Here is an 11,293-nt window from a genome sequence, read left to right as displayed (position 1 = left end):
GACTGCACAGGTATTGGTTTTGGTGTGGTTTGCTTTTGTGGAAATACTGGTGTTAGGGAGCTCTTATATAAAGCTCCCTGTGGGTCAGACCTGGAGTCCCTTCGGGTTTGCCCTCCTTCCTGCCCCTCCAAGCCCTGCTCTGGGGGCCTGGAGCCCTGGCTCTCCCCAGGGAGGCTCTCGTGCCTTTTGCCTGTGTTTGGCTCCGTGTCTGCTCAGCTGGGAGCTCCCTGAGGCAGGGCCATGCGCCTTCGTCCCCGCGTCAGCGCCGTGGCCCTCGCCGGTAAGAGGAGCCCACGTCCTGCTCTCCTTGCGCTGGCCAGGACGGGGCTGGCCGACTGTGCTGAGCTTCTGCATGTCACTCCCGCAGCTGATACACAGTTGTGTGTCTGTAACTTTGCTGATGCAGGATTAGGCATAGCTCCATGCTTGAATTAGACCCTGGCTTAGCCGCGCTCTTCCTGGGAGTGGAGCCCTGGCCCAGATGTGGCCCTGCCTGTGCAGCTGGAACATCTTGCGCTCATGCTGCAAGGCTCTGGGAGGAAGAGCAAGGAGGTAACCCTGGTACAAAGGCCACCGTTGAAAACCCACTACCAGAGGGTGTCTAGATCCAACGCAAGAGACTTTAACATTAGTACCCCCACTGCAGAGAAACACCAAATAATTAGGACAGCAAGTGGCAGAACGTCCCTGTTCACATCAGCTTGTTTTCTCCATAAGCCTTGGGGGAAGAGGGGGAAAAGTCATGACTATTCTGGACTCTCCTTTTTGGCTTTTTTTTTTTTTGTGTGTGTGTGTTTAGAAAAACTGTAAAATAGCTAGAAACAAGGTGCGTAGGAGGGTCTGCAGATGAGATCCTTCTGCCTCTGTAGAAATGCCTGTGTTGGTGCGTCCGAAGTGCTGTCTGGCAAGGGCTACAGCTCCTTGCACACGTGGTCTTGACAGTCCTAAAGGATCATTCCCACTCTCTGCCTTGGAAAAAACCCGGCGTGCTTGAGCTTGTTGTGGTCAGATCTGTGCTGATGAAGGAGACTTCACTGGCAATACAGAGAGCCATTAGAAGCGCAGAGCAATTCTGCTGATTTCTTGCATTTGTGTATGTTGGTGTGTCAGAGAAGCAGAATTTAGCTCCTTGTCTGTCCTCAGTGTTGTGGTCCTGCTCAAAACTATACCAGCAGAGGCAGAAGATGGCCCTCAAACTGGGTAAAAGCCCAGAAGAGGCTTGAGAGCCAGGACTGTGTTTGGTCCTGGCAAGCCCAGCTGCACTGACTTGCTGATGTTTCAGATCCAGAGCCTGGAGTTGACAGAAACCAAACATTCACAGCTTGTGTGTTGGAGACACTGTACCCCGGGAGAAAGTAATCCTTGGAGCAGAACTGGTGGAGTCCTCTACATGTTTTCTCAATGGGATCGATGCCCCTCCTCAACCAAGCCATTTTTCTGCTTTATCTAATTTCACCCCAGTGCAGCCTGTCCCAGTCCCTGAGGACTTGCCAGGGTCATGCCCACCGGGCACGAGCCTCTGTACCCGTGAGCAGTGAGCAGTGCTCTCCAGCCTTGCTCTGAAAAGTTTCCCCCTGTTCTGGGGTTGCTCTAGGAGTAGGACCCAGGCTTGGCGGGTTCTGCCGTCCTCTCCAGCTGGACACTGGACTTCAGTCTCTGTCCCCACATGCAAGCTGGGGGTAGGGCTGGTCCTTCAGCGGTTTCTGAGGCAGCCGAGATCCTCCCGTAGAAGACGTTGTTCATGTAGCAGGTTCTCTGATGAGAGTCTGCAGCGTGTGGTGTCTCCCCTGAACTGATTTATTTGGAAGCTTGCTTTGCTTTACTCTGCTGAGAGCTCCCCGGAGGAGGCAGCTCCAGCCTTCGCTTCCCCTCCACCCTCTCCTCTTCCTCGAGGGACCCGGCGTGGCGGTTCACCCTTCCCCGAGCAGCGCTTTCCTCGGGACTCTGCCCCGTCGCCCCATGCGCTCGTTCCAGCTCAAACCGGACCCTGTTGCTGCTTTACGGCACTGGTTCAGAGCCGCTTTTACCAGGGGAGTTTACAGCTTCTTCCAGATGTGAAGTGGCAAATTTAAATATTGCAATTACAAACGTCTGGCGAAGCCTTGTACTTCATTAATGTAAGAGAAGGAATCTGCTAAGGCTACAAGGACAATTAAATATTAGAGAATGTCTTTGATTCACATTCCTGCTGTGTAAATGGAAGGGAGGTTGCTGTATGCGCCTTGCCTTCGCGCTCACAAAATGAAAAGCACACCCACTGCAAGTTGTCCTTTGATAGATTTTTAATATGATTTTAAAGAGTTTTGTTTGGCCTCATTCTTATTCAATGAGATTAATTTAAAGCACTTATCCCCTGGGTTTAAGTCAATCCATGTAGGATTTGGGACGGGGTTTGTTGCCCGGGGAGGGGGTTTGTTTGCAGGCCTCTCTGAAAGACTCCTTTCCCACTTCATTAACCCGGAGCTGGGAGCGACCCCCCTTCCTCCTCCTCCTCCTCCTCCTCCTCCTCCTCGCCGCAGCCCGGGCCGGAGGATTTACCAAGCTCCCCATTCACATGCAAAGGATCAGCGCGGCCCACAAAGGCCGGGGGCGGCCGGGCTCCGTGCGTGGCTCTGCATTTCGCCGAGGCCCAATGACCCTCCGCCGGGGCGCGGGCAGGGCGCCGGGGCCGGGCCGCATCGGGGGCCGCCGCAGCCCCCGGAGCGGGGGGTTTGCGGGGCCGGGGGAGGGGGGGGGCGGCTCTGCAGACAGCCGGGCCGCCGGCTGCGGAGGGCCGGGGGGGGCGGCGGAGGGCAGGCAGGGCTCAGCCCGCAGCCCATCTGTCGGCTCCCCGAGACGGCGGCCGCTCCCAGGCTGGCCCGGGGACCAGCTGCTGGGCTCGCTGGCTGCGGCCAGATGAGCGACACTTTTAAAGGGTGGAAACAATCCATTTTCCAAAGCGATCATTTAAAGCACTTAGGCAATTATACACTTAAGATGAGCGTTAATAATTCACCAGCCCCGCGGCTGCGGGTGCGCGGGGCTGCGCCGGGGGCCCCGCATGCCGGCACTGGGGCCGCGGCCGGCGCTGCGCGGGGAGCGGGACCCCCCGGCGGCTTCGGGCGGCCGCCTTCGAGGGGAGCCCGGAAAACTCTGCTTTTCCCTTCCCTCGGCGGCGGCTCAACAAGCGCTCGGGGAAGAAAGGCCCGGCGGAGACGAGGCCCGTTTGTTTGTAAAGAAGTTTATTTCCACATTTAAAAAAGAGGGAGAGAGCGCGGGAGCCCGGGCGTCTGCGGGGCCCCCGCAGCAGCGCTCCCCTCCGCACCCCCCTGCCCCGGCCGCGCCGGGGCTCCGGGTACAGACTGACAAGAATCACTTACACAAATACGCCCTTAGGGTTCACAAATAAATAATTCATATACATTTTGCGCACGGTATTTACATTTCGCCGCTTTTTTTTTTTTTTTTTTTTGGAGTTACGGACGTCCCAAAGTCTCGCTTCGGCAGGCGGGGGCCGAGCAGCCCGGGGCCCCCGCGGCCCTGCCCGGCGGTGGAGCCGGTGTCCCGGGAGCGGCCCCTGGGGGCAGCTCGGCCCGGCCGAGTCCCGGCCCCCCCCGAGCGGCGAGGCCGGGCGGCCGGGGGCTCCCTGGGGCCGGCGCGGTCCGGGCGGCAGCCCCGAGCGGCGGGGGCGAAGGGCCCCTCGGCCCCCCGGTAATTGCCCGGGTGGGGGCGGAGAGGCGAATCCCCCCCCCGGCGGCGCCGGAGCCCCCTCGGCGGGGCCGGGGCCGGGGCCTGGGCCGGCCCTGCCCGTGCTGCAGTCCCAGGAGGGGGGCGGCAGCGGGGGCCGCAGCATCTTGCTGCCTTGCGGGGGCAAAACGGGCCCCAGGCGACGAGTGTCCCGCGGGGGCCGGGGGGGGGGGGGGCCGGGCTCTGCCGGCCCCCGGTGCCGCCAGACCTTGTCCTTTACTTCTTGCATTCGTTATATATTAAAAAAGTGGGGGTGTCTCATATAGATACATATAGAGGGGGGTGAGCGGGAGTCTGTCGCTTGCTCGCGGCCCCCGGCGGTGGGGGCGGCCCCCGGCCCGGGGCGTCTGCCGGGCGGCCGGGGCGGCTCTCGGCGGCGCTCACCGGGGCTGCGCGGCCCGCGGCAGGACGCCGGGCAGCGGCGGCAGCGGCGGCGGCGGCTCGCTGCCTCCCTGCAGTCCGTGGATGAGGATGCGGGGCACCAAGGGTCTCTGGAGGGCCGGGGGGGGGGCGCTGGGTCCGCGGTACAGGTAGAGGGCGGCGCCGGGGTCCAGGTTGGAGACCAGGCTCTGCGGGTAGAAGTAGGGCGAGGGGAACATCCTCTGCAGCGCCGAGTAGTTCCCGGCCTCGGCCAGCAGCTCCAGGCCCACCGCCGTCTGCCTTTTCCACTTGGTCCTGGGGGGGGGGCAAGCCGAGACGGGGGGGTTAGGGAGGGAGGGATGCTCCAAAAGCAGCCGCACGCCCCGTCTGCCCCCTCGTGCACCCCCTCTCCCCCCGCAGCCTCTCGGGGCCGCTCCCGGGCAGGGGCAGGGAGGAAAAGGATGGGGGGGATCAGCCCCGTGCGGGGTCGGGGGGGGGGGGCACGACCCCCGTTATCGGGGCGAGGAAAGGCTCCCGAGCCCCTTGGCTCGTTGCGGTCCCGCCGCGGCCCCCCGGCAGCCTCCTCGGCGGCTCCGGAGCCACGAACCGGCCGGGACCAGACTGCCGGTACAAACGGTGCTGTGTAAAGTGTGACCAGCGCTTCAGTCCTTCCCTTGTACGCAGCGAGTCACCGATTGCAAATTACATGTTGTACCTATGTATCTTACGTACTGTATGCGTGACCCCGTACTCGGCGGCCTGGCTGGCGCGACGGGCTGCCGCGGCTGCGGAGCCGCTGCCCGGTGCTGCGCGGGGCGGCGGCGGCTCCCGGGAGCGGCCCGGGCCCGGGGCTGGGGCGGCCGCGGAGGTCCCACGGCGGGGGCACGAGTGGGGCAGCGCGCCGGGGCCTGGGGGGTCGTTTGCGGCTTTTGTGTGTGTGTGTGTATATATATATATGTGTGTGTGTGTGTGTGAGTATTTATATATATATATGGGGGGGGGGGGGATGTGTGCCTATAGGCGTGTGCGTGCTGCATCTTCCGGGGGGGCCCCGCACGGCCCCGGCCCCGCTCCGTCGCCCGAGGCGGGACCCCCGACGGGGCCGGGGGCGGCTCGGGAAGGGGCTGCGGGCCCCGCGGGCCGGGGTCTCCTTGCGGGAGGGATTTCGGTGGGGTTGAGCTCGCAGCCCCCCCGCCTCCCCCAAGCATCTTAAAAGCCCCGACGGCTTGGCGGGGCGCTGATCTCTGCAGCTCGGCAAGTGGGGCTGGAAACCGGGGAGGGGAGAGCGGTGAAAAGCCGGGGGGCGAGGGGACGCGGCGGGGGCTGCAGGCAGGTGCCATCGCGGTGGCGATGCTCGGGGCTGGGGACAGCGGCGGAGGAAACGTCCGGGTGAATCAGCCGAAGCCATCAAACATCTCCAGCCCTTTTACAGTTTTGTCGCTGAAGCGCTAAACCTATTTCCACCAGTAAATTATTCATCATAATAATAATTGTGTAATTACTGTAAGGGGTGTTAATTATTGATGCCCAAAGCAGTAATTGGTATCTATTATTAATGGGCCGATGTGTTATGCTGGAGTGTTTAGCTGGGAGCCCGGTCCTGCCGTTCCCGGCCGGGGAGAGGGGCCCGCGTTGCTCCCCGTGCCCAGACCCGCCTCGCTCGGCGCCGCTTTGCCCCCCGGTCCGGGGCAGGGGCGAGACCGCGGTACCGGCCCGGCGCAGGGGAAGCTCCGGGGCAGGGCGGGGCACTCACCCTCCGGGGCGCTTTTTAAGGGCAGGTGGGGCGCACAGCCCCCGGTGCTATGGGGCTGCGGGGCCGCGGAGGGGCAGGACCGGCGCCCCGACGCCGGCTGCGGGGAGAGCCCGGCGCCGCGGCCCCCGGTACGCGGGCGGGAGGCGACGGTGCGTTTTACCTTCTGTTCTGGTACCACGTTTTCACCTGCGTGTCGGTGAGGTTGAGCGAGGCGGCCAGCTCCATGCGGTCCTGCACGCTCAGGTACTTCTGCCGCTCGAAGCTGCGCTCCAGCTGGGCCAGCTGGTGGTCGGTGAAGGCGGTGCGGGCTTTGCGCGGCTTTTTCAGCCGCACCGGGGGGCTGTCCCGGGAGCTGGAGATTTCTCGGTCTCCTTCTTCTTTCACTGGGCCGAGAGGGAGAGAGAGAGGCCGGATTAGGGCAGGGAAGGGCGCTCAAAGCGGGGGCAATTCCCTGCAATAACAACGAGCCGGAGGAGAAGGGCTCGGGTACCAAATCGGATTCAAAGCGCATTTGCTCTGCAGCCCCGAAATTTTAGCGGGCCCAACAGCTCCCTGCGTGCCCCCGGGGGACTCGCAGGGGTCCTCAAGGCGGGGCCCGGCCTGTCCCCGTCCCCAGGACCTGGGAGCAGGGCTGGGAAGCCGGGAGGGGGACGCGGCCGGGCGGGGAGCTCTGGCTCCGTCCCCGCCGGGCTGCTGCTCCGCTCCGGGGGCTGCGCAGCGGCGTGGGCCGGAGATGCACCCGGGTCTCCCCCATTTCACACTGGGAAGGATCCCACCCGGGCTTTATTCCCGAGAACCCAGCAGTTTTCTCGCGTTCTTGGATTTTCTTTCTCTCTCTCTCTCTTTTTTTTTCCCTTTTATTTTTTTTAACCCAAAACAAAACCAGCCCCAAACGCATAGGGTGAGGCCGTATTTCTGGAGCGGAAAGTTGTGGGGGGAGATGCCTCAGCTTTTGCTGCCCTCTGCACAGAGAAGCCCCCGCGATGCTCCCTGTCCTCGCTGCCAGGGTGTGAAAGCAGCTTCCCCCTTCCAGGCTTAAAACGAAATATTTAGGAAGCGGGGCCGCAAGCCCGCGCCTATGCCGTGATTCCTCTTAAAAAAAGCGTGATGAAATGGTTTATGGAGGGAAGATGAGCGTGTGTGTGTGTGCGTGTTTGCGGAATCTGCACACGGCGGATCAATTTGTTACAGCAGCGCGGGGACAGGGCCGGCGGCCGGCGGGGATTTACGCCGCGAAACATTTGTAAGGTGACGGGAAAATATCCGAGCAGAAAAAAGAGCGAGGGAAAAAAAAAGCCCTGCTCTGTCCTCGCCTTCCCCACCCTCCTGGAAGAGATTATGTAACGAAAAGGCTCAGTTTATCTAAATCGGCGGCATTAGGTTTTTACGGGGGGTTATGTTAAATTTCCTCGCGGAAGGTGTTAGAAGTGACAGGGCTGTAGCTGAACGCGAGCTGATTTCTCTCTGTAGGAAGACAATAATCCGGTTAATTGAGCCACCGGGGAGCGAAACCCTTCAACCAGAAATCCCGGCCCCAGCCGAGCAGGCAGAGCCCGAGCCGGGAACATCCCTTAAACATGAGAACCGGTTTCATTTAACGGAGAAACCAAGCGCGCCGGCTCCGCCTGCCCTGCGCGCCGGGAAGGGGTCGGGGCCGGGTGGGGGGACCGGCCCGGGGGGGGACCGGCCCCGCGGAAGGCACGAAAGTTGGTGCCGAGTTTTCCTTGCCCAGGGGAAACGGGCGGAGGAAGCCGAGCTTCGCCTCCCGCATCCCGGGAAAGGCAAATTCCTGGAGCCCCCGGGCTGCCCGCTGCCTCCCCGGGCTCCTGCCTAAAAAAGTTGCTGCTCGCAAAGGGCTGCTCTCCTTCGCGGTGGAGGTTTCCCCGTCCAGCTCCGCATCTCTCCCCGGCTATTCCTAGCTTTAAAAGAAAACAATAATAAAAATATATATGACGGGTGTTTCGGCACTTTCGCATGGGCCAAATCCTGCCGTCCCCGCCGCGGCTAGGCCCAGCCCTGCGGCCCCTTTCCCGGCGTAAATCAGGGGCGTTTTGCCCGACGAAAGGCGATTTCCGAGGCAGGAAAAAACCCGCGTTCGGACCGGGCCCTTCGTCTGCTGCCTCATTTAAGCGGTGCTTTTAACTCCGCTGAAGAGATGTTTTTAACTCCGCTGAAGAGATGTTTTTAACTCCGCTGAAGAGATGTTTTTGTCCCATTTAAACGGCGTTTTTATCGGCGGCTGAGGCTGCCCCGTCGCCCCACGGACAGGCGAGGGGCAGGCGAGGAGCCGGTGCTGGGGAAGAGATTTCCCCCCCGCACCCTACGGTTCGGGGAGCCTGTCTGGCACCGGGGCCCCGTGTTTCCACCATCATCATCGCTGCGATGATCTTCATCGCTGTGCAATTGCCTAATCCGGAGCGCGGTGCTCCCGTCCCCGGCTGCGGGCTCGGCTCTGGGCGGCGGTTTCTCCCCTCGCTTTTGGCTTAAAACAAAGGCCAAAAACCTCCCCCGGCAGCGCCGAGCTCGGCCCGGCTCGGCGGAAAGCGGCGGGCCCGCATTGCCTTTTCTCCCTCGCTTCTGGCGTGTCTCGCACGGGGGGAAGGGGACAAAGGCTGGGAGAATTCAGGCAAAAAATGTAGGAGACGAAAATAAAGCCCGAAGGTGGGAATCGCTGCTGTTTTCGATCCCAGCCCTTCAAAACCGCGGGGCCGAGCCCAGCCTTCCTGCCGGGTCCTTGCAGCCCGGCGCCGGCCCGGGACTCTCCTCCGCTCGGAGCAGCCGGCGGTGCCGGAGCCGCCGGGCCGCTGGCAGCTCCCGGCCTGGGCGCCCGGTTTCCTCCCCGAAAGCCCCGGGCGGGCGCAGGGCACCGGAGAGCCGGGCCGGGGCTCGCCCCGTCCCCCCCCCTTGCTTCCCGGTACCCCAAACCCAGCGGCCCCTCGCCGTGCCAGGCCCCCCCCCTCGGCCGCTTGGGCCCCCTCGCCTTCCCCTCGCAAACACCCGGCCAACAATTTCCCCCGGGTGAAAGTTTCGCGGAGGATGATGCGGGCGGGATGGGCGAAGGCTCCCGGAATAGCCTGCTCCGGGGGGGGTGGGGGGGCGAGGACCAGCAGTGCCCACCGGAGACCCCAGACCTCCCGTGACCCCCCCCGGCTCCAGCCGCCGGAGGGAAAGGCCGGGCGGGGGCTGGGGGGCCCCGGAGGGCGAAGCCCGGCCCGGGGCGAGCGGCAGCCGCCTGCAGCCTCCCTCCCTCCCTCCCCGTGCGCGGTGCTTGTTTCGAAACAGTCTCCAAAATAATAACAGCAATAATAATGGCAATACAAATCGGATCGAAACCCGGCGACTTTCTTATTCGTTTGTCACGCGTAGCAGTGGCAAAACACCCGGCAAAATCCCGTGGCAATTTTTGTTGTTGTTCAGGCAAAAATCCGTCCGCGGCTTTTCTCTTCCCTCTCCCCGCGGGTGGGAAGGAACCAGCCGGATCTTCCCCGCGAGAAACGAGCCGGCGGATCCTCCCGGGCGCGTCTGGCGAGGCACCCACCGCCCCAGCCCCTTCCTCCGCCGAGCCCCACCGGCCTTTTCGCCCCCAAGTTTTCCCAAGTTGGCGCCGACGCTCGGTGCCGCGGCTCCCGGCCTCCGCGGCGGACTCCCGGGCACCGGGAGGCTCCGGGGCCGCCGGAGGCTTTGGGCTAGGCCGCCTTTGCTCGCCGTGCAAAGCCCAGCGGGGTGAGCGGCTCTTACCTTTGTACTCCGAGTCCGAAGAGGAGCTGCTGGTGTTTTTTTCCATTTTCTCCCGAAAGTCCTCGCCGGGCTTGGTAGGGATCCTGCCCGCCGGCTCCTGCCCGCCGTGAGGTCCATTGGTGCTGGAGTAAGGTGCGCAGGCGGCCAGGGGCTTGCAGTCGGCCAGGATGTCTCTGATGAGGAAGGAGGAGGTGACGGTCCGGGACTGGGAGGGAGCCGAGACCTGCCCCGGCTGCAGGTGCGCATCCAGGCCCGGCCGCGGCACCGCCGCCTCCAGGCACTCGCGGCCCGGCGAGCGGGGCGAGGGGCACCCGCTGCTGCCCTCCGAGCGGGGGCTCAGCTCCAGCGGGGACCGGCCGTCGCCCACCAGCGGGTCCCCCTTGGGCACGGCCGGGCTGCCGGCTCGGTGGGAGAGGATGGAGTCGATCCCAAACCCGGTGGAGCCCTCCATGGCCCCCGCGAGGTGCCGGCGCTCACACGGGCATTGGCGGGGAGGGCGCGGCGGAAGCGATTTAATAATGATAATTAACAACAAACAAAAAAAAAGGCAAAAGAAAAATTTTTTTAAAAAAGGAAAAAAGAAAAAAAAAGAGCAAAGTTCAGCCTGGGATCCGGGCAACAATTGCTGCAAGGCTCTCCGAGGCGCCGCGCGTTAGATCCAGGGCTGCTCCGTCTTCAGCATCGCGCCCAGCTGCACTCACAGACAGACAGACAGGAGAGGGGGGGAGAGGGAGGCAGAGTCAAACTTTGGCCGCGGAGGGGGAGTGGAGGGTGGGGGGACGGACCCCAACCTCACCGCGGGCCCCGAGCCCTACCCGGCCAGCCCACCCTTGCCCGGAGCCGTGGCAGCGCGGGGCTGGGGGCAGCCCGGGGGCTGCCAGCCGGAGGTGGGGAGGCAGCGATCGATAGTGAGGCTTTGCAGCGCCTTAACCGCTTAATGATCCAGAAATCAATGGGGAGGGCGAGGGGAGGGCGGAGGCGGTGGCCAGCCGTCGGCCTGCCGCGGCGCCCCCCTTCCCCGCCAGCACCTCGGACAGCGCTTGGGGGGGGGGGGACCGGAGTCAATCCGGAGTCGCCCCGCGTTCAGCACCGCGGACAGCGCCCGGGACCGGAGTCAATCCGGAGTCACCCCGCGTTCAGCACCTCGGACAGCAGCTCCGCTCGGCGCCTTCCCCCGCGGAAAAAAAAAAGGGGGGGGAAAAATGAACTTGTGCCACCCCGCCTCGGGGGCCCCGGCGCCCCCCCCACGCCGTGTGAACGCGCCCATTGGCCGGGAGGCGTTTTGGGGGATGTCACTCCCCGGCGGCGACACCTTGCAGCTTGATTAACGGGAATTAATTGCCGCCCGGACCCCCGCGCTTTCCGGGCGGTTTCCGCCCTCTTTGCTGTCATTACCCCGCTGATGGGGCTCGTAATGGGGTGATTAGCCACGGGCCTGGGGGGGCTGTGGAGGGGCTGCAACTTTCTGCTCGCCTCCCCACCCCCCCCCCCCCCCCACCCCCCGCAACAGCCCATCCGCCGGGTCCTCCCCAGCAGGGAAAGTTTTTCTTCGCGTTAAAAAAAAAAAAGAAACAAAAAAAGAAAGAAAAGAGAAAGCACCAACCCCCTCCCCAAAGCCCCAGCGCAGAGACGGCTGCTTTGAGCCCGAGGTGAAGCTCGGAGCTAGGAATTTCGTTGAATCCCCTCGAAATCGGTTGGGAACGAGCAGAGAGGTCC

The 11,293-nt window shown here is 63.4% G+C and overlaps 1 protein-coding gene across 1 annotated transcript; it reads right to left on the bottom strand.

Moving 5' to 3' along the window:
• Positions 1–4,106: 4,106 nt before the first annotated feature.
• BARHL1 (BarH like homeobox 1) lies at positions 4,107–10,763 on the bottom strand. Its single transcript, XM_026101790.2, has 4 exons — positions 10,721–10,763; positions 9,578–10,268; positions 6,000–6,222; positions 4,107–4,401 (listed from the first exon to the last, which is right to left on the bottom strand). The coding sequence occupies exons 2-4, from the start codon at positions 10,026–10,028 to the stop codon at positions 4,107–4,109; spliced, it is 969 nt and encodes a 322-aa protein (XP_025957575.2). The 5' UTR covers positions 10,029–10,268; positions 10,721–10,763.
• Positions 10,764–11,293: the final 530 nt, after the last annotated feature.

Source organism: Dromaius novaehollandiae, chromosome 20 (assembly GCF_036370855.1).
Source record: "Dromaius novaehollandiae isolate bDroNov1 chromosome 20, bDroNov1.hap1, whole genome shotgun sequence".
In the NCBI taxonomy this organism is placed as follows: Eukaryota; Metazoa; Chordata; class Aves; order Casuariiformes; family Dromaiidae; genus Dromaius; species Dromaius novaehollandiae.
The sequence above is the reverse complement of the archived record's forward strand: the minus strand, read 5'-3'. Positions and strand labels throughout refer to the sequence as shown.

Bases quoted from the DNA above. Each gene is read 5' to 3' on its own strand.
- BARHL1 (XM_026101790.2), bottom strand. From the start codon at position 10,028: ATGGAGGGCTCCACCGGGTTTGGGATCGACTCCATCCTCTCCCACCGA. The intron at 6,223-9,577 runs GTAAGAGCCGCT...CTCTCGGCCCAG, and splicing joins TTCGGACTCGGAGTACAAAG to TGAAAGAAGAAGGAGACCGA. The intron at 4,402-5,999 runs GTAAAACGCACC...CCCCCCCCCCAG, and splicing joins ACGTGGTACCAGAACAGAAG to GACCAAGTGGAAAAGGCAGA.